This window comes from Hydra vulgaris, chromosome 03 (genome assembly GCF_038396675.1).
Source record: "Hydra vulgaris chromosome 03, alternate assembly HydraT2T_AEP".
Taxonomy (NCBI): Eukaryota; Metazoa; Cnidaria; class Hydrozoa; order Anthoathecata; family Hydridae; genus Hydra; species Hydra vulgaris.
The window spans coordinates 41,791,462-41,813,577 of NC_088922.1; the positions used below are offsets into that span (position 1 = coordinate 41,791,462).

At 26.1% G+C, this 22,116-nt stretch overlaps 1 protein-coding gene across 3 annotated transcripts in view; it reads left to right on the plus strand.

The window, feature by feature from the left end:
• Window positions 1-22,116, plus strand: part of LOC100209217 (dynein axonemal heavy chain 5) — a 132,397-nt gene that overhangs the window by 39,496 nt on the left and 70,785 nt on the right. For all 3 annotated transcript variants that reach the window (XM_065793250.1, XM_065793249.1, XM_065793251.1), the window contains 8 exons: window positions 215-304; window positions 927-992; window positions 1,076-1,165; window positions 1,759-1,836; window positions 2,369-2,582; window positions 10,075-10,279; window positions 13,201-13,697; window positions 14,771-14,925. In XM_065793250.1, coding sequence (XP_065649322.1) covers window positions 215-304; window positions 927-992; window positions 1,076-1,165; window positions 1,759-1,836; window positions 2,369-2,582; window positions 10,075-10,279; window positions 13,201-13,697; window positions 14,771-14,925 — 1,395 coding nt within the window. The remainder of the gene's footprint in view (window positions 1-214; window positions 305-926; window positions 993-1,075; window positions 1,166-1,758; window positions 1,837-2,368; window positions 2,583-10,074; window positions 10,280-13,200; window positions 13,698-14,770; window positions 14,926-22,116) is intronic.

Here is a 22,116-nt window from a genome sequence, read left to right on the forward strand (position 1 = left end):
TTTAATATTATATTTTCCTATTTTTTCTTCAAGTTATTCAAGATGTTTAAATTAATAGATTTGCAAACAATTTACTAGGTGTCATAGCTTTTTTTATTAATAAACTATATTTGTAATATATTATGTAATATATAGTTTGACAGTTTTACAATTTAATAATATAATATATATCTTGACAGTTTTTTCATCTTTAAAAACTTTCATCATATTTAAGATTTCCAGCAAAATTGCTTGGTCTAGACAACTATTTCGACAAATAGCACATCCAATGGAGTTACTTAGTCGATGTGAAGATTTATTGAAGGTTATTATTTTATTGCTTTTTTTGTAATCTACAATATTATTAAATTTCATGCAGTTTGATTAAATAATCAAAGTTGATAATTTAAATTTAAAATTTTTTGTTTAAAAAAAATAAAGCAAAACAAGAATACAAATATTTTATGAAGGTGAGTGATTACTAATTAAATGATTGTTTTGGCTTTTGAAGGTTGAACACTGATTCTTTTAATGAGTTAAACCAGTTGCTGTTGGTTACTGTTAAATAATACTTCTGACTAAAACTAAACAAAACTAAGACCAAAGCAAAAGCAAAACTTATAATAAATAAAATCATATAAATTAAATATTTAAAAATCTTTTTTAATAATATTAACACATAATAGATTTAACAAAAAACAATACCAAAATTTGGCTACATATATGCTATTGTTTTCAAAACTCTATATTTGGTTGATGCATAAACAACACTTTAAATATTAGTGAGGGTATTATAAAATTTAAAAAAGTATTAGAAAATGCAGAAAGTATTGCAAGCTCTTTATTTTTCAATTGATGTGAATTGTATTGGTGTATAAGATTATAGTGTGCTAGTGTTGTAATGTATATTAATTGTGTTGTAATATATATTACCTACAATTTTTTAGACACCTGAAGCAAATAAAGTTGTTAAGAGTTACAACAGAGTTGCACGAACATTGATTGAATTTGAAGTAAGTGCTGTTGATGAAGATGTTAATATAAAATTTGTAAAATTTTATATTATGAATTGAAAAATTAATGATATTTTATTTAGATGGTTTATCATGAAAACTGGATGAAAACTGTGGAGCATGTTAAATATAGCTTGAGTGCTTCATTGCTTGTGAGACACCCTGAAACTAAGGTACACAATGTATGTATGTATGTATGTATGTATGTATGTATGTATGTATGTATGTATGTATGTATGTATGTATAAAAAATCAAAAATCATCAAAACCTAAGATAACAAGATTTCAAAAAACTTTATTTTGTTTTGTTATTTTAACACAACTGATTTAATTGAAGTTACTGGTCTGGGTTAAAGTTACTGATCTGGGTTAAAGTTACTGATCTGGGTTGAAGGCTTTAGAAAAAGAAAAAGCTACAAAAAAAAAAAAAAAAAAAAAATCACACAAAAATCACACAAATGTAAATATTTATTGGTAAATGATGGTGCAAACTGGTAAATGGTTTTACAAATAAAATGTTGGAAAAATAACCACTCATTTTACTTATTCTTTTTAAATACAAATTTACTTTCAATCAATTTTGGTCGGTTTATAGTGTATCAATTTTGGTCGGTGTATGGTCGGTGGGGAGTAAAAATGATCACTTTAATAAAATAAAACATACTAATACTATAAAACATGTTTTTTTGTTTTGTAAAGAAATCTTGTGATAGTTTTGATTACATTTATGTTTTTAATTGTTTCATTTTGTATCTTATATTTTCAGGTTTTCCATGTGAATTTTGATCCACATATATTTGAATTGATGAAAGAAATAAAATACATGCAAAAAATGTCTCTGGAGGTGATTTTTACTTTCATTTTAATTTTTATTGCTTAAATTTTATTGCTTTTGATTTTGCTAAAAAATTTTATTAAAATTAAAAACTTCGATTTGATAGATTAAATAAAAAGTTGTTAATTGTAACTTCGATTTGATAGATTAAATAAAAAGTTGTTAATTGTAACTTTGATTTGATAGATTAAATAAAAAGTTGTTAATTGTAACTTCGATTTGATAGATTAAATAAAAAGTTAAATACAGTTTAATAAAATTTTGGAGTATATTTTTTGTATATGTGGTTAATAATGATAAATATTTAAATATCACTGAATAAAAAATTTAGCTCAGTATGAAATTAATGAAATTTGAAAATAACTAAGAAATGATTGATTGTTAAAACTTGGGTTGACAAAAAAGTTTAAAATTTTAGGTCAAAAACACAATAAAGCTTTTTTTTACGATTGAACAGTTTTTCCATATTTTAATAAAATATTATTGAAATTATATTTAAATAAAATACTAAAATTAAAAAAAAAATTTTATTTTAAAAAAGGTGCCTGCTACAGCTATTGAATTACAACTGCGCGAGCCTCATATAAGGTTACTACATGCATCGATTTGTAAGTGTGTAGACAATTTTGCAGTAATCAAGTCAAAAATACCTGAAGTTTTGCTTTCATTGATGCAGCCTATAATAAGGAGTACAGAGAATGTATTTAAACCTGGGACTTCCGTTTTATCTTGGATTTCTTTAAACACTGATATTTGTAAGTTTTTTTATATTATTTATATCGGAGAAAATATAATTAACCAAATTATTTTTATTTTAAGTATTTTATCTGAGATTTTCGTTTGTTTTTTTATTCAGTTATTAAAATTTAGTTAAAAACAAATAGTAATAAAAAAGATCTTTTTATTAATAATACAGATACCTATACTCTATACTTGATAAAAAAAAGGCCTAGGCACCAGGCTTTTTTATGCTTAGGAAATATGGAAAAAATTTAATCTCATATGAGGAAACTGAGGTTTGTTTTCAATTATGGTATTCCATTCCTAAATATATGTGAAGTTGAACCAACTTAGATTTTTTGAAATAAAATTTCATTTTGTTAAAATGTTATTTGTTACAAAGTTGTCCTTTGCACTCTTTGGCTAATCAAAACTCAATATAAAAAACAATCAAGATGTTTTTATTTCTTTAAAGAAATAATAATTATATAATGTTGTGCTTGCTAAGAACCTAAGAACATTTGAGGTATAAAAAGTATTACTTTTTATACCTCAAATGTAAGTATATATATATATATATATATATATATATATATATATATATATATATATATATTTTTTTTTTATGTTAATTCACCTCCCCAAGGCCGAGAAGGCCACTACATACGAGGAGGCTACTTAATTGTGGTTATAACCCTCTCTCAACTCTATAACTCCGAAACACGAACCTTGACGAACAAGGCCGCTGCGCGGAGAAACAAGCTGAGCGCGGTACTACCAGGGACGTGGTGGGGATCGAACTCGGAACCTCTCGCTTACAAAGCGAGCGCACTACCACGACACCACTACCGCATATATATATATATATATATATATATATATATATATATATATATATATATATATATATATATATATATATATATATATATATATATACAGTATCGGACAAAACGAGTGCAACCAAATAATGCTAATTTAGTTTCTTTATATAAAAGTGCTGCATTTTTTCAATTTAAAGAAATAACTATGTAACTGTTTAGAGACAAAGTTCTTCAAGTTTTATTCATCACAAAGTTTATTATTTGTACACGAAAATTAATAAATTAATCAAAAGTGTTAAAAAAAGTTGATTTCCTTCTGGACAAAACAAGTGCAACTCGACAAAATGTTGACCAAGCTGTATTTCGCTATCAATATTTCGTGGCGAATCCTTTGTTGTCGATCACAGCCTTGCATCTTCGAGGCATAGATTCGATTAGGTGATCAATGAAACTTTGTGGAATTGCTGCCCAGGTCTTTTGGATTTGTTCAAACAGTTGATCCTTATTACGAACACCTTCATGATTAATTCTGCAGTTGACGATCTCCCACATGTTCTCAATAGGGTTGAGATCCGGAGATTGAGGCGGCCAATCCATCACCTATAGGTGGTTGTCTTGAAACCACTGCTTGACTACTTTTGCAGTGTGTTTCGGATCGTTGTCTTGCTGAAAAACCCATTTTATTGGCATATTCCATTCAGCATGAGGTAACATAACATCTTTCAGGATATTTTTATACATGAAACGGTCCATTATTCCATTGTTTCGATGTATTGGACCTAGACCGTTAGCAGAAAAACACCCCCAGACCATTACATTGCCTCCACCATGCTTCACAGTCTTATGGCAGTAACGTAAATCGAGGCGTTTTCTGGCCGGTCGACGTACACGGCAAATGCCATTGCTCCCAATGATGTTGAACTTCGATTCATCACTGAACAGGACAGTTTGCCATTTCTGCACATTCCAGTCAATATGAGATGTAGCAAACAGGAGTCTTTTCTTCTGGTTTTTTAGTGAAATCAACTGATGATATCCAGGGATCCTTCTTGACGGATCTGAAAATTATAGAATCCTCTCTAGAAGTGGTGGAACGCGGTCTTCCACCTTTGTTATCTGCTGCCAACTTCCCCGTAGAACGATATTTGGAACATAGTCTTGATACAGTTCATTTTTTCACGCGATATTTATCACAAATACTTTTTTGTGACATTCCACTTACGTAATCGCAAATAATTTTCTTTCTTAGTTCCAATCCAAAACTGTCGGGAGCCATTTTTGCACTTGAAGTCATAGAAATAATAAAAATAAATAATCATGCTTCTCAAGGCTTACCGTGTTACATTGACCTTGTGATGATACAATAATGCTCTGTGGAACACAACGTCTTGGTTGGATGTGGACTGTATTGATGTAATGAAACACTTGTATTTCTTCTTGTATTGATGTTCTTCGATAAAACACTTTGATAAAACTCACTTTGATAAACTGTCTTGATAATACTGACTGATTGACTTCCATATACTGACTGAATTACATGTCGATTTACATGTCTCTTATATAGTAAAATGAACCTGTGTGAACCTGTTCTGGAAGATTCTAGATGCTTCTTTTCGATGCTTCTTGAAGCTTCTGGATGCGTCTGGATGCTTCTGAATGTTTCTGGATATTTCTGGATGCTTCCAGATGCTTCTTCTGGAAACTTCTGGAAGCTTCTGGAAACTTCTGGGGACTTCCTTTAATTATTAAAAAACTTCCGTGACGTTGACACAGACCAGACTTAAGGAAATGAAACAAACCAAAAAAGTTGCACTTGTTTTGTCCGCTGTAAAATGGCACTTGTCAACGAAATTCTGCCTGTGTGCTGTCACCTGTCAGCTGATTGCTCATGTCATGGCATGCTATGACTCCAGACTCCTGAACTGTTTGCTGTGGTAGTATAGTTCGTTTCGTTTTTAAGACATGTAAAATTAGAAACACTTTTTAGCATTGTTCGATGTTGGTTGCAAATGTTTTGTCCAATACATACTTCAATGCCTTGAAGCTTAAATCTAAAACATATTTTTCAAAAACTTGTTTAAGTTATTTGACTGAGTTCAAGAACAATCAAATATTAAATGAAATGGTTTAGTGTCCCCAATCACAAGATCTCTCTCCTATCCAATTTTTATGAGAGCAATAAAAAGTAATGTTAAAAACTAATGCCTAATGATGCATAAGATGTGGAAAAACTTATTAGTTAGTGGCATAAAATTGACTTCGACAAATTGGATAAGTCATTAAGTAGAATGTCAAGAATATGTATAGCGGGTATTGTCGCTAAGGGTGATTAAAAGGAAAGTAAATTATAAACTAATCTAATCAGACTTTATATTAGTTTTATATTAAGGTAAACTATCATATCTTATATCGAAAAGTACAACCATAATTATGGACAATAGTGTGTGTGTATATATATATATATATATATATATATATATATATATATATATATATATATATATATATATATATATATATATATATATATATATATATATATATATATATATATATATATATATATATATATATATGTATATATATATATATGTATATACACACACACCGCAGGCCTAAAGTTTTCGGACACTTGGATTTTGTTTAATTTTTTAATTAAAACTCTCATAATTATTTCAAAAAAATTCAAATATCATATTTATTTTATAAAAGATACATATAGTTACTATTAAAGAAAAAAAAAAGACAAAAATGAAATAAAAAAAATACTAACAACACTATAATTATTAAATTGTCTTTTCGTCAAAAAAATAACCAAGATTCTCCTAATATCTGCCACAGGTGCTCTTTGGATGTTGGGCATTTTTGTCTGACCTTTCTGTCCAATTCTTCCCACAGTAACTCTATTGGGTTCAAATCTGGTGATTGGGCCGGCCAGGTCATGTTTTTGAGTACACTATTATCCTCTTGTTCCTTTATGTAGTTCTTACATAATTTTGAGGTGTGTTTAGGGTCATTGTCCTGCAAAAAAACAACACCACGACCAATAGTTCTTAAGCTAGAAGGTATAGCATTGTTTTCTAGAATTATTTTATATTGTTCTTTTTTCATAATACCCTCAATTTTAACTAGGTCACCTACACCAGCTGAAGAAAAACATCCCCATACCAAAACTGACCCACCATCATGCTTGATTGTCGGCACTAATCACTCTGGGATCATTTTTTCTTTTGTTGTTCTTCTGATGTAAATTCTACGTCTTTGCCCAAACAGTTCAAATTTGGACTCATTGGTCCATAGTACTTTTCCGCAGTCTTCTTCTGTCTAATTTTAGTGGTCTATAGCCTATTGTAACCTTTTCTTTTTATTTCCAATCCATAGCAACGGTTTCCTGACCGCTATCAGCCAGAAAGTCCTGCTCGTCTAATATGTCGTTTTGTAGTGGTTAATGAAATAGATTTTGAATGACTCCTATTAAAGCCTGATGTTATTTCTGGGACCGTAAGTTTTCGATTTCTTTTACTTATCAATATTGTACTATTATCTTCTGCTTTTGTTGTCTTCCATGGTCTACCAGATCTTTTTTTGTCTTCAAAAATGCCTGTTTCTTTCCATCGTTTGATGGTATCTTGTACAGTACTTCTGGTAACTTTCAATTTTTTGCAAATTTTACGAACTGAATAACTGTCTATATGTAATGTAATTATTTCAAAACGTTTTGCAACCGTTAAAGAAAATTTTTACCCATATTTTTAATTAAATAGTCAAATTATAATTTTTTTTCAAGATTTTTTAATGCAACCGTCATTAATATCAAATGAAAACTAAACAAAACTAAATATTCTTAATCATTTTAGTTGGCTATTTTTATATTATAAATATTTACTTCATGTTTCAACAAATAAATAACTTTAACAAGACCAAACTCTTAAGAGTAATGTAACGCTATATATCATGTTAAAATAAACAATTAAAAACAACAAACTTATTTATGTAAGTTTGAGGTCAGTAATACCCAATTACTGACATTAAACTTACATAAACACTTAAAATTAGTAAGTTTAAGTATTATAAATTAATATTGTTGATTAATTTAATGATACAGGATATATTTTAGCTTTTTATATAAAAATGCCAAGCGTCCGGAAACTTTTGGCCTGCAGTGTTTATATAATTATTGTAATTTATTTAGATTATACTAAAAAAAAAAACATACTTATATATATATATATATATATATATATATATATATATATATATATATATATATATATATATATATATATATATATATATATATATATATATATATATATATATATATATATATATATATATTGGGTTGAGGAATAAGTTCGTTGAGTTTTTTTCAAAGAGCTTTCTTTAAACAAAAACAATAATTATAACAATAAATTAATCAATTATGTATTCATTGTTCCTGTTTACAACCTTCTCCCACCTCTCAACCAATTTGTTGATGCTGTTCTGCCAAAAATCGCCTGGTCTGGTGTCGACAAAGTTAACACCTCTCATTTGATTTGACAAGGAGCGGAAAAGGTGATAATCTGTTGGCGCAAGGTCCGGAGAGTATGGTGGATGTTGAAGAACCTCCCATTCGAGCTCTTGGAGTGCAGTTTTGATGACTTGTGGTCTGGCATTGTTGTGGAGTAAGATGACTTGGTCTTGTTGGTCAGGTCTTTTCAGTTGCATTGCCTCATTTATGCAGCGTAGTTGGGCAATTTAGAGCTCCTTGTTGACCGTTGCGTTCCTTACAAGCATTTCCCAGTGTATCATGCTTTCCGAGTCCCACCAAATGCAGATCATGGTCTTTTTTGGGTGGAGGTCTTACTTGACTCTTGGCGTCATCGTGTCTCCTGGGGTCAACTACTCCTTTCTTTGTTTCATATTGACATACAGGCACCATTTCTCATCTCCCATGAAGATTCGGTACAAAAAGCTCTGTTTATGACCACATGTTGCTCAATGGTGTGCAAGGTGTTGAGCAGCAATCTGAAGACAACTTACTTTGTTGGTTTTGCTGACTAAGCTTGTGAAGCACCCAGGCTCCAAGTTTTTCAGCAAATCCCATTGAGTGAAGATGATTGAGGGTCGTCTTTTGATTGCAGTTCATTTTTTCGGCCAATTCACGACTTGTTTGGCAACCATCTTCCATCATTGAAATATTCAAAAAAACAAATAACACAGTTCTGTAGAGCAGAAAAGGCACTGCCTAATGAATACAAACACTTTGCTCAACAACAAACAAATCCTTTAAATAATCCTTAAAAAATAATAAAATAATATATATACACACACACATATATATATATATATATATATATATATATATATATATATATATATATATATATATATATATATATATATATATATATATATGTATACATGTATATACATATATGTATATGTATATATATATATATATATATATATGTATATATATATATATGTATATATATATATATGTATATGTATGTGTATATGTATATATACACATACATATACATATACATAATATGCCAAGTTGTCAAAGAAAAATTTTGTATTCATGGTCATATAAGGTCATAATACCACATGCGTCTCCTAAGAAGGCTTGATATACATATATGTGTATATATATATATACACACATATATATATATATATATGTATATATATATATATATATATATATATATATATATATATATATATATATATATATATATATATATATATATATATATATATATATATATATATATATATATATATATATATATATATATATATATATATATATATATATATATATAGATCTATAGTTTGTTGTCTTTGGCGAGAGCGGAATGAAAAAAGTGAGTGTTATGCCAACACATACGTCACTTTTAATTACTTTTGACTTTCGTCAAACATTTGCGTGTTGGACGAAAATAAAAACCGTTAATTTAATTACAAATAAATCGTTTTTTAAAAAAACCACAAAAACGCAAATTTAATTGACCAGAATGTTTTAAAAACATTCTGAATGTTTTTAACAATATAAACAATGTTTTTATTTTTATTTTATTTTACTGTAAATCATGCGCGGAGTGTTGCTACATTGACTATCTTATAGCCTGACTCGCAAGGGAGTGCTGCTACATCGACTGACAAATAGCCTGACTCGCAAGGGAGTGCTGCTACATCGACTGACAAATAGCCTGACCCGCAAGGGAGTGCTGCTACATCTACTATCTTTTAGCCTGACCCGCAAGGGAGTGTCGCTACATCGACTGAGGGTTTGGTTGGGGCAGGCAGTCTATCAATTAATAAAAAAAAATAATTCTGGTCTTGCATTTTAATTTTTACTTTTTGTCAACAAAATATGGAAAAAACTTTCGGACAACATCTAAGGGTTGTATATATACACCCACACACAATTTAAATAAGTATGTTTTTTTTTTTAGTATGATCTAAATAAATTACAATAATTATTGATTGAGATTCTGAGTTTATGGTTAGTTTGTTAGCAAATATAAAGAGACAATACAATTTTTAAAATGTTTTTTTTCCATGTACTGGAACTATTTATATTAAGAAATATTTCATGTTAATATATAATAACATAAAGGGGTTCTAAAAATAGATATTTGAGTTATTTAAATTTTTATTTTTGCTGATACTGTTTTTAAATTTAAATATTTTTCTAATTTTTAACTAGACTTGCAAGCTGTCAAAAAGTCACTGCATGATCTAGATCTTGTTGTTAAACGTGTTACTGATTTATTAAAATGTGGAATTGAAGGTACCTTGGAAAGTATTAGAAGTATTGTGCTCTGCGAAATTACAGACAATATAATGCATCCATTTGAGTTTCATGCTTCTACTGAGAGATTGTGTAAAGCACATTCAGAAACATTGAATTTGTATGTTTGATATTTTATATTTAATTTTTTAACTAGATTTTTATTAATTTAATTTTTTTTAAATTTTTTTAATTCGTTTTTTTTTTATAGTTTCAATTATCATTTTTAGTTTTTGTGTTATTATATATAATGATGGATTGGTTGTTAGGTCCGATGATGGATGGATTGGTTGTTAGGTTGGATCATAATTTTATTGTTGATGTTTTTCTTGCATTAAAACCTAAGTGACAGTAGTGTCCAATTTTTAGATGCTACTTTAATTTTAGTTACAGCAGCATCCAAAAGTAATTGGGCACTACTGACATTAAATGAGCTTTTTTAAATAAATTTCAAAAAGTTTTTTGAAAGTACTTCAAATTATACTACAGTTATATAAAGTTTATCACATTTAGGAATAATAATCCAAATTTTAATAAATAAATTTGTATTTGTTCAAAAAGTATTTGATAATTAACTTTTCATAATGGGGCCTTATAAATATTTAACAAGTTCTGTTAAAAAGTTAAATGTGCAAGCAGTTAATAATGGTAAAACTGTGCAACAAATTCCAATGAAAGTATATTGAAAGTTTTTTGACAATCGAATCAGTTCCAAGTATTGCTAAAGTCAGGTAGGATGAAATCAACAATTTCTTGCCCTGATAATGTTGTTGTGGGATTGTCAAAGGCAGATCAGTGAATAATACCAAAAATTATAGAAAATTGGCACAGTCACATAAGTTTTCATGCTTTTATGCAACCCATAAGACAAAATAATCTTTTGGCCGTTGTCTCTTTAAAAAACCTATTTGTTTTGACAAAATTGAAAAAATTTACTTAAATTCAATAAAGAATATTTAAATTGGACAGCTCAGCAATGGTATTAAGTAGTTATAGTGTTACTTATAATATAGTATTTGTTATCATAGTAGATAACTTTTAATGTTTATTAAATATTTGTTTATTTATTAAAGCAATAAAATTTATCCAGTAATATATTTTTAGTAATAATCTTTCCACATTTTTAAACACACTAACTTGTGCAACCATAGTTTTAAATTTTTAATTACAAATTTCAATTAGTAAATTGATTAAGCAAGAAATTTTTAAATTTTAGCTTAATTTAATAACCAGTGGTCATTTAAATTTCATTTAAATAAACACACTCACATATTTTAGCTTACATCAATAATGTATTGCACATTCATTTCATCATAGTTAAGGGGGTTACTCAATATAATAATTCCTTTTATATGAGGTATTTCATTTATACGGGGTATTTCTTTTATAAGAGGTATTTGCTTCTGCATCAAAATATTAAATGTGATTAACAAGTGGATTAGGTGAATAAGTCGTGATATAAGAAGCAGTAAAATAATAAACTAAATTTAAAAAAAATAGCAACCTGATTGATCAATACAAAGTAAATCAATTGATCATTTGAGCATAAAGGGCCACATAAGACAAATAGCATTTTGATATTTGAAAGAATGGCCAATATCCAAGCTTTCAGCAAACAAAATAAGTGATAGTGAAAAGACAGTTGAATTTTTTTTATATCAATGCCACATCATTTGAAAAAAGTAAATTAAATGAAATTTGATAAGTTTTCCAGATTTAATTTTTATTACAGAAACATGATGGAATGATACTTCTGCAGTCATTATACTTAAACATAGTTTTTATTGTAGAAGGCTGCAAAAATATCAGAGTTGGCAGCTGTATTTATATAAACAATCAAAGTTTCAATAATTAAGTCTATTATAATAAAAATACTGATCTCAATTTTTCATGCTTGAGTAGTAAATAAGATTCTAGCTGAATCTGCATTGAACTAAAAGAGCAACAGTTTCTGAAATGAAGAATTTTGATGAAACATTAACAGAATTACTGTTTATGTCACACATTCAGTTGCACTTTTAATATGCTTTTCAAATATGGAACCCAAAGACATTAACTTCATTAAAAAAAGTTCAATGATAAGCTACAAAAGTTGGTTTTTCAAAGAGAGTCGCAAGCAGCAACTAAGGGAAATGGAATTAAAAAATCTATCAAATAGAATAGAAACAGGTGATCTTATCACATGTACAATGTCATAATCATGACATTAATTAGTACCAAGAACCAGAAATATTAGGCAAACCTACCAGAGGTCACAAACAAATTTGAGTGACCAATTAGTTCAAAATTGTTACCAAGGCATCATTTTTTTTAAACAAACCTAATTGTTAAAAATTGGAATCAGTTAGATAATGAAGTTGTCAATGCTACATGAATAGTTTATTTTTAAAATAAACTTACACAATTTAACAAAAAATAGGTGATAAAATATAACATCTACAGTCGATTCTTTCTTTAACCTCTCAAGAACATAGCCTCAATTATTATTGTTACTATATTATTAGTTAAATCTAATTGTTATTTTTTAGTTGCGATGTTTGTCACAGCATTTTTTAAATTTATTTTCCTTTAGATTTTATAAATTTTTATTACTTTTAATTAAACCCAATTTTTATTTTAAATATGGGGCTAATTACATGGATTTTATATCTGCTTTTATTTAGGTTTCATAATTTAGTTTGTGCAGGGTAATGGCATTAATTGCCAAGACAACAAAAGGTTATAAACACATAGATTACACTACAAAGGTCTTACTTTCCTATTAAAATCACTTTCTTAAAGACAAGGTTGTTTTATGCTGATTATTTTTATCTTTGAAATACTGCCAGGAATGGGATGGGCTATTGAGACATTTGTACAACCAGGAACGGGTAGAATATAAAGCCATTTAGAGCTCTGTTATTATGCTATCCGAGTTTATAAGAAATTTTTTTTTTTTATATTTATAAATATTTTGTCTTTAATTTTTATTTTATACTTTGAATTTGCATTTTATACCTATTTTTTTTTACAACTGTATATAAACTTATTTTTAATTTTCAGATATTGTGAGTTAACAGAGTTTCATACATTTACACTTCTTGATATGATAAAAAAACATCTTAAACCAAAGCAACTTGAAGAACTCCGCGAAGATGATATATATCCATGCCGTCTCATGCCAGATTTAGTATGTGGTAAAGGAAATAAAGGAAATAGATGTTTAGAATGCAGTCCTTGTAATTATTGGAATTTTATTTTTCATTTTAACATGAAAACTATTGAAGCCCTCACCGAATGTGTTCGCTTGTCCTTAGAATTTCTCAAAAGGAAAATATATTATTCAAGCCACAGCATAAAAAAGCTGCCAACTTTTTTTAGTGGGTCAATAGTGTTACAAATTCCTCAAGTTGTCATGAAAGATAGTTTGGAAATCATACAACAATGGCTAAATAAATCTGTACAGGTGATTTTAAAAGCAGTTGAGAATATTTATGAGTGGAAATACCATAACTATTTTCACCCAGTAACAAACCAATTGACAGAAGATGCTGGAAAAGGTATTTTTGCTACAGTAATTACTTGTAAATAATTTATATAGTTTGTATAAAGTACAATTATATGTATGAAGTTTCAAATACTTATATGCATGTATCAGGGTTTAATATGGTTAGACATTTATGCCCCTCCTGGACCTATGTTGAGATCCACCTAAGAGCAACAATCAGCCATGGTTCATTTTTCAGACAAAATAAATAATGGCTCATCGTCTTGGGTAGGTCTTGAGAATTGTTTCGATGCGCTAATCTCCGATCACATATTGAGCTCTAATGTATATGTATATATGTACATTATATAACATATGTTATGACAGTAAATCAACAAAACTATAAAATATTCTATGAAAGTAAATCAACAAAGTGAATTTTGAAAAATTAATTTCATAAAAACTATAATAATTATACTTAGTTAATAAATATACTTAGTAACTTAGTACTTAGTAACTTAGTACTTAGTAACTTAGTACTTAGTAACTTAGTACTTAGTAACTTAGTACTTAGTAACTTAGTACTTAGTAACTTAGTACTTAGTAACTTAGTACTTAGTAACTTAGTACTTAGTATTTAGTAACTTTGTACTTAGTAAATAGCGTTAATTAGACTAATTAGATATGCTTGTTATTCATTATAATTTTACATTTATTTAATTTTTTTATTTATTCATTATAATTTTTTTATATCTTGCTTTTGTTTTAACTAGTTTTTATTATGTTCTACATGGTTTGCTTAATCAGTTTATTATATTTACATATATGTACTCAAAATGACATTCCGGTATAAATATACTGAAATAGTCTAATAACCTTTTCATCTTTTTCAGTTACATGAAACTAACATAGTTTGATCTTTGAACAGTACTTATGAACAAATAATATCTTTATGATAACCCTTAAGGACTAATTGAAGAGCTTAGTTGCAGTGAACCTAATATCAGATTCTCATATTCCAAATAAACACCAAATTCACACATTAAATTTTTTATAACATTTTTCATATTTAAGATTTTTTTGTGTACTTTGTTATTGTTTTTTTTTTTTCTCTTTTGAAAGTTTGAAAAATATTTATGTTTTTAGGTTTAGCATCAGTAAAATCTGTTTTCAAAATGGTTTTAGAACATAAAGAGATAATAAAAACGGTATCCATACTGAGTTCTTCTATTAGTTCATTGAAGGTGGAAGTCGCAAATGTTTTAGAAGAGTTTAAACAATTTCAAATGCTTTGGAAAGAGGTTAATAAAAATTACATTTTAGTATATTACACCTTAAATAAGCAAAGTGACAAAGTTGTAATAAATTTTGCTTACTTTAGTTTTTAGAACTTTTTTTTGCTAAAATGTGGGTGTGTATATATATATATATATATATATATATATATATATATATATATATATATATATATATAAAATGGCTTGCAGGGATTATCTTTTTCTGGATATATCCAGTATTTTGGATATTTCTTTTTACTTTTAGTTTTTATGGATATCCAAGAAGTTTTCTTAAATATATTTTTGCAATAAAAAACAAATATTTTTAACTCATTAAATTATTCCTATACATAAAAAGAAAAAAGTTTCAAAAAAATTGAAAATGCCATCAGCTTAAAATCATCTTAAACAATTCGGATATAAATTTTGGACTTTTTTTCAAAATGTTTCCCCGATTTTTCAAATATGATCTAGATGATCTTTGGGCTTGCCACATCAGCTCATCGTGATTTTGACGTCATAAAATTATCTTTATTTTCATTTTTTATTTAAGCACATTAACTTTTTTAACTACTGCAATAAATAAATTACTGTAAAACAAGTTTATTTTTACTGTACGTTTTACCGCATAACAAGTGTTATTTTCTAAACATGCATATTGTGGTATGTTTATTTTGTTTCAAATTTTTTTTGTTTTTTAGTATTAAATAATTAAATTTAATATTAAATAATTGAGTTTTTTATTATCATTTAACATAAATTAACTTCTTTCTTTTCTCGACATTTGTATAAACAAATTAAAATACCTTAATTTTTTTTCATTATTTCTTAGAATTGCACGTTTGGAAACAATGATTTTTTTTCTTTTAAAAACAAACACAAAAAATTACTTGTTGCAAAGAAAAAAAACTCAAGTTAATTACTTTACCAGCGCTTTTTTTTGTGACAAACCAATATTTAAGTTTCCAATTACCATTTATTAAAAAATATATACCATTGTGCTTTCACTTGCCTTAAAGCGAAAAATGTAAACGTATGCTTTATGAATATTTTTGATGCAGTGTTATAAGTTATAACACGTTTACAAGGAAATCAATTTTTTGTAAAAAATAGAAAATGAGAAAGAAAACTGAGAAAGAAAAACTTTTTTTCTCAGTTTTTCTTTTTCATTTTCAATTTTTTACAAAAAAATTAAAATTTTTTATTTTTTTATTTAAATGACTTTTTTAATTAAAATTCTTACTAAATTATAAAGAAGTTTATGTTTGCACTTTTTTGATACAATGCACAAGCTGTTAATTATATAAAACTGATGTAACTATAAAAATATTAAAATATTATTTTTCTAAACTTTTTTTTTTTGTGCAAAATAAAACTTATAAATATAATATAATAGTTATAAATAAATTCAAGTGTAAATTCAAGCAAAAAATTTAATAATAGAGTTATATCTAAAAAATAAGTTTTTATAGATATAAAAAATTAATAATAGAGTTATATCTATAAAATAAGTTTTTTTTTTAATTATAAAAAAAAAACTCTTTATAAGATGTCGTTTAAAGTTTGTAATAATGTTTTTTAATTTTTTTGATAAAATCGATCATTAAAACAAAACAAACAAAACAAAAAAAACTAAAATATCAAAAGTGAACTCATATTTTAGCTAATAATTTTTTGTTTTATTTTTAATTAAAAAAAAAATTTTTATTGCTTGTTATGAGAAATTGTCTAAATAAATCTTGCTATTGCAAAATGATAAATAAAAGTTTTTAAATATGTTTCTTTTATGGTTTCTTTTTTTATGCGTCGTATAACATCTTTTTTTTTTCTTTTGCTGAACATTTTTGATGGAAAAGTAAGAATAATAAAAATGTTTCCTTTGTTTTTTCTGAACTTATTACGTTTGTATATCAAAATTACATTTGATATTGCTGATATCAAATGTAATTGTCATTCAAACTTTTTTATGTTATTGTCATTCAAACTTCATAAGTGGTTTTTATATTGTTAATTACTTCTTTTATCTTACCACTTAAACAATATCTTAAGACTTGGTTTAATATTAAAAAATAATAAAAAATGACTTGGCTGAAATGGCTTACTGCTTATGTTAAATGGCTAAGCGCATACATAAATGGCGTGCCAGTTTACACTTTAAAACAAGGCCTGATATGTGTGTGTGTATGTATGTGTGTGTACGTGTGTGTGTGTATATATACATATATATATGTATATATATATATATATATATATATATATATATATATATATATATATATATATATATATATATATATATATATATATATATATATATATATATATTCAGTCTTAATAACAATGCAGTAGTGGCACAAATTTAATTTTTGAATAAATGAGCTTTTGATCTTTAGCTCACTTTTTTATTTTACTTGAAGAGAATAAAAAAACAAAGCGAAAACTTTTTCAGAAAGTTTTGTCTCTCTTCAAATTCTTTTTAACTTAAATTACGATTACAATAACTTAATAAAAGTTTTAGTTGTTTTTTAACTTTAATTTCTTCAATTAAAAAGTAAATCTTTAGTAAACATACGCAATTTTTTTTATCATATACCATAAAATTGCCTAAGTTCGGTCACTTAAGCTTTAAACATCAATAAGAACAAGGCATATTCAAACGTTTTTTAATTCTTTTTATTATTCTAAATAAATTTGTTTGCACAAATTACTTTTTTCGCAAACAAATTTATTAAGAAGACTTTTAAATACACCAATGCCTAATTTTTTTGAAGTTTTAATAATATGCCTGATTTTGAATTTTTTATATGCAGCCAAATTATTTTCAGCGCAGCGCATTTAATTTTTTTCATTGTGATTGGTTCAAGTATATAAAATTTTTACTATCAATTCAATACTTTGCTTATTTTAGATTTCATCAGTATGCGCAAATTCTTTTTTTGCAAACGAATTATTTCAGCAGATTTTTAACAAACATTTTTTTTTACGATTCAAATTTTATGCACAAATTGATAGCAAATTTTATGCACAAATTGATAGATATATTATTGGATAAAAAGTTTATAAAAATATTTATTCTTAAATAATGGAATTTACATGGTGGCCAAAAGAAACTAAATAAATAAACTATTATTGTAATTTTTTTTTATAATGATTTTCTTCAACTTTGGCTTCCAAGGTTACAAAGCAGTTATTGTTTAAAGCAATTATTGTCAATTAGTTTGTCCTTTAAGAAATAACATATAACAATAATTCTGTTGATTGAAATCAGGTTTAAGATTAAATAAAAACAAACTTCAAAATAAATTTTTAAACAAATAATTCAGCAGATATCTTGAGTTATTACCAAAAACAAATACACTTTTAAAGAAAGCTATCTTTTATTATTTTGTTAGAGTAATTTTTTTCTGCCAAAAACAAGATAATTCCAAATGTTTGCAATTAAAAGAAATACAAATGTCTTCTCTTAAAGTAAGCGGAAATAACTATTAGTTTTTCATATATAGACAATTTAATAAACGTAATAATAATTTTTAATTTTGTAAATATTAAAAATCTTGCAATTTGCAAATTTTAATAAAAAATTGTTTAAAGTATTTTAAACATTTAATAACTACTAAATTTAAATTTACAAAAATATAGTTACAAAAGTTTAAAAGTACTCTAGAAAATTTGTGATAAATATTTACAAAAAAGGGTAGTAATTGCAATGCAAAAGTTTGTTAAAATCCTAAATAAAATAGTTTTTTCTTAGCATAAATAAAGTAGCAAATGCTTATGTCCACCGCTAATGTTATGTATTCTGAGAAATTCCTTTTACAACAAGATGCTATTTTAAATTAACTCCTTATCTTTGGGTGAAACTAAGCAAGGTGAATGCAAACAAAGTGATGTTTAAAAATATTGTCTCTATACCAGTTTTAACCGATAGGGGGGGAGAGGAAGGTTACCACAACATTAAAATGGCGTCAGAAAAAACCGTTTCCCCAAGTAAACTCTGGTTTCCTTATTGATATATATATATATATATATATATATATATATATATATATATATATATATATATATATATATATATATATATATATAAACACACACACACAAATATAAATGCTTGTTTAGATAAGCACTGTGTCGTCACACTGAAATAGCCTGCTGTTGGAGGCTTCAATACATTTATCGACTATCTTAAAACCTGCTGCTGTAAAAGAGTGCCGCTAAATTGACTAAGGGTTTTCGCTGGGGCAGCAATCTTTTATTTCATTATTCTTTGTTTTTTCTTATTTTTCTTTTGTTCCTATACTTCTATTTTTCTTATTTTCTGCTGATCTTTATACGCTATAGTAGTTATATACTATTTTACATTCCTTTAAAACTAAAATTTTACAATCTACGTTTTACTAACTATTTTACAATTCTTCAAAACTTAATTTAGATTTTTGGTTTTCAAAGTCATAATGAATTCAACGTATTTTAATTAAAAATAATATAAAATAATCAGTTTCTTTAACAAAAATCACAGTTGCTGTTGAATGTTTTTTTTTACAATGTAATATTAATTGAATAAACATTACATAAACGATATTAAAAGGTATAAAAATATATATTATAAGTATTTAAATATTCCAAAATAAAAAAGTTTTTGATCAACATAAAATTGTTAAAGACATATGCAAATTGTCATTTCATATATAAAATGCATGCAATGTAACTCTTCTTAACAAGGCCTATATATATATGTGTGTGTATATATATATATATATATATATATATATATATATATATATATATATATATATATATATATATATGCGTGCAAATTAATATGCAAATGAATGATAATTATCATTCATTTGCATATTAATTATCATTAATTTGCACGCATTTCGCAAATGCATGAAAAATTACTTTGATATAATAGAAATCGATTAAATTCAATAAGCATCTTAGTTATATCTAATAACTTATTAACTAGAATAAAAATTACTTGAAAATAAAACTCCCAATACGAACATCAACATTCCTTAAAAAAATTTGATTTGTTGTGCTTTGATATATATGTGTGTGTATATGTGTGTATTAATTAATTGTAATTAATTAATATGACCTAATGGTTATTAACTGTTATCCATTAATACAAAATAGTGATTTTTTTCAATTTAATTTGTTAAGTTTATTTACTAACAAAGAAGCATATAAATTTGAAGAAATGAATATAAATGGAAATGAAAATAAAATAAAAGTTAATTTGAAATTTTTTATTTTTAAAACTTTTAATATCACATTAAGTACTTAATAATAAGTTAATAAAAATATCATATTATTAGTGTTGTTAAACATACAATATAAAATAAAAACTATAATTAACATTATAATTCTTTTTAATTATTTAAATCAAAGTAATTTTTCTGCCCCTGGCAGCAGGCTATTCCAGTGTGATGTCACAGTGCTTATCTAAACACGCAGTTTAAATGAGAATTTAATGGAAATAGGTTTTTAAGTTGTTTTTTTTTCGCCATTTATGATTGTATTAGTAAAATAGCCAAAAATAAATATTTACACATATTACTCTACTTCCGTAAATCTAATTGAATGTTAAACAATGTATTTAATTAAAATGACATAAAATTTTTATTAAGTTATACATTTTTCACACTTGATAACTAATTATTTTATTTATACTGCTTTAAATGATAAAAATAATGAGTATTCATGATTCTTAAATATAAAAAAACAACTTTATCATTACAAATAATTATTTTAATTGCTGAAAATTGGTCAAAAAGTATCAGAGAGCATCAAAGCAGTATCAGAGAGCATCAAAGCAGTATCAGAGAGCATCAAATGGCAAATTATTAGACTGGTCTAATCAAAGAATAATAACAACGTTGAAATAGGTGAACTATGGGTGTCTTTGAATTTTGCATGCAAAAACAGTAAAAAGCTCAGTAACAAAATGGTAGCTCAAATATTCAACCAATCCTTTTCAAATCGAAATGTAAGCAGAGAACTTATTAGAAGAGTGTTAGCAAGAAAAATTATTAGATCTTACATTGCAATAAAAAAGCTTTCCTTGTCAATCATGGAATAACAAGATAATGCGTTTTATATTGGTGCCCTAGTTTACCAGATCTCGACCCAGTCAAAAATTTTTGGTTATGGGTTGACCCTCAATAGGTAAACTATCAAATTCAATCAGCTGAGCCTTTGAAGCAAATTCTAAACAGGTATTAGTTAAAAATGTGACATGAGATGCGCTTGAAGTTAGTCAAATTAATGCAGACAAGTTCTTTTTGTTATCTTATCTATCAAGCAAAATTTATTCTGTTATCAAGCAAAAGAAGGACTTTCTATTTTCTAAAGCTTAATTTATTTTTTGATTTTATAATTATAGTTATTTGATTATATAACTATATAATTTTTTAAATTACTTTTTTTAACTATTTTATCTTATTAATTTTAATTGTATAGCTCTATGCAATTAAATTGTATATGGCTAGTTATTGATTGTTCTTTTAAAAATAGAAATATTAATTAAATTCATTATTTTTTTAATTTACAAAAAATCAGAAAAGTTTTTTCTGCACTTATTAATAAAAACCATATTTTTTAACAAATAAAACAACAAAACAAGTTTAGACTATTTTATTACTCATCTTTAGTTGGGTTTAAAAAAATTATTTAATTTTATATACAAGTATTCCATGGTATTAAAATATAAATTACAACTTTTAAAATTATTGACAACAAATAGGTGATAGCAAAAAATACAATAAAAGAAAAATTAAATTATTTAACAAAAGATTAACAACTTATAAAATGGTAACTATTATGTGAAAAGAGATATTTTTTAACTGTTCGTATCTAGATTTTTCTATTCAATGGACAAACTTTCCTTAACTTTAAGCTCAGATTTATTGGAGGCCTGGAACCCAATATCGAGAATGAGTTCACTAAGCTCCTGAACAGGATATATATATATATATATATATATATATATATATATATATATATATATATATATATATATATATATATATATTATTAGGGTGCATCAAGCGCCCTATACTTTTAAAAATTGATCTGACCCTATTCTTAAAACTTTCTAATGGTTCTCACAAGACACTCTGTTAAATTTTTTCAAAATTGAATGAGATTTAGGGGGGCCTCCTAAAGTCTGAAACTTACAATGAGACCCTAAACAGAAGAAAAAAAAGT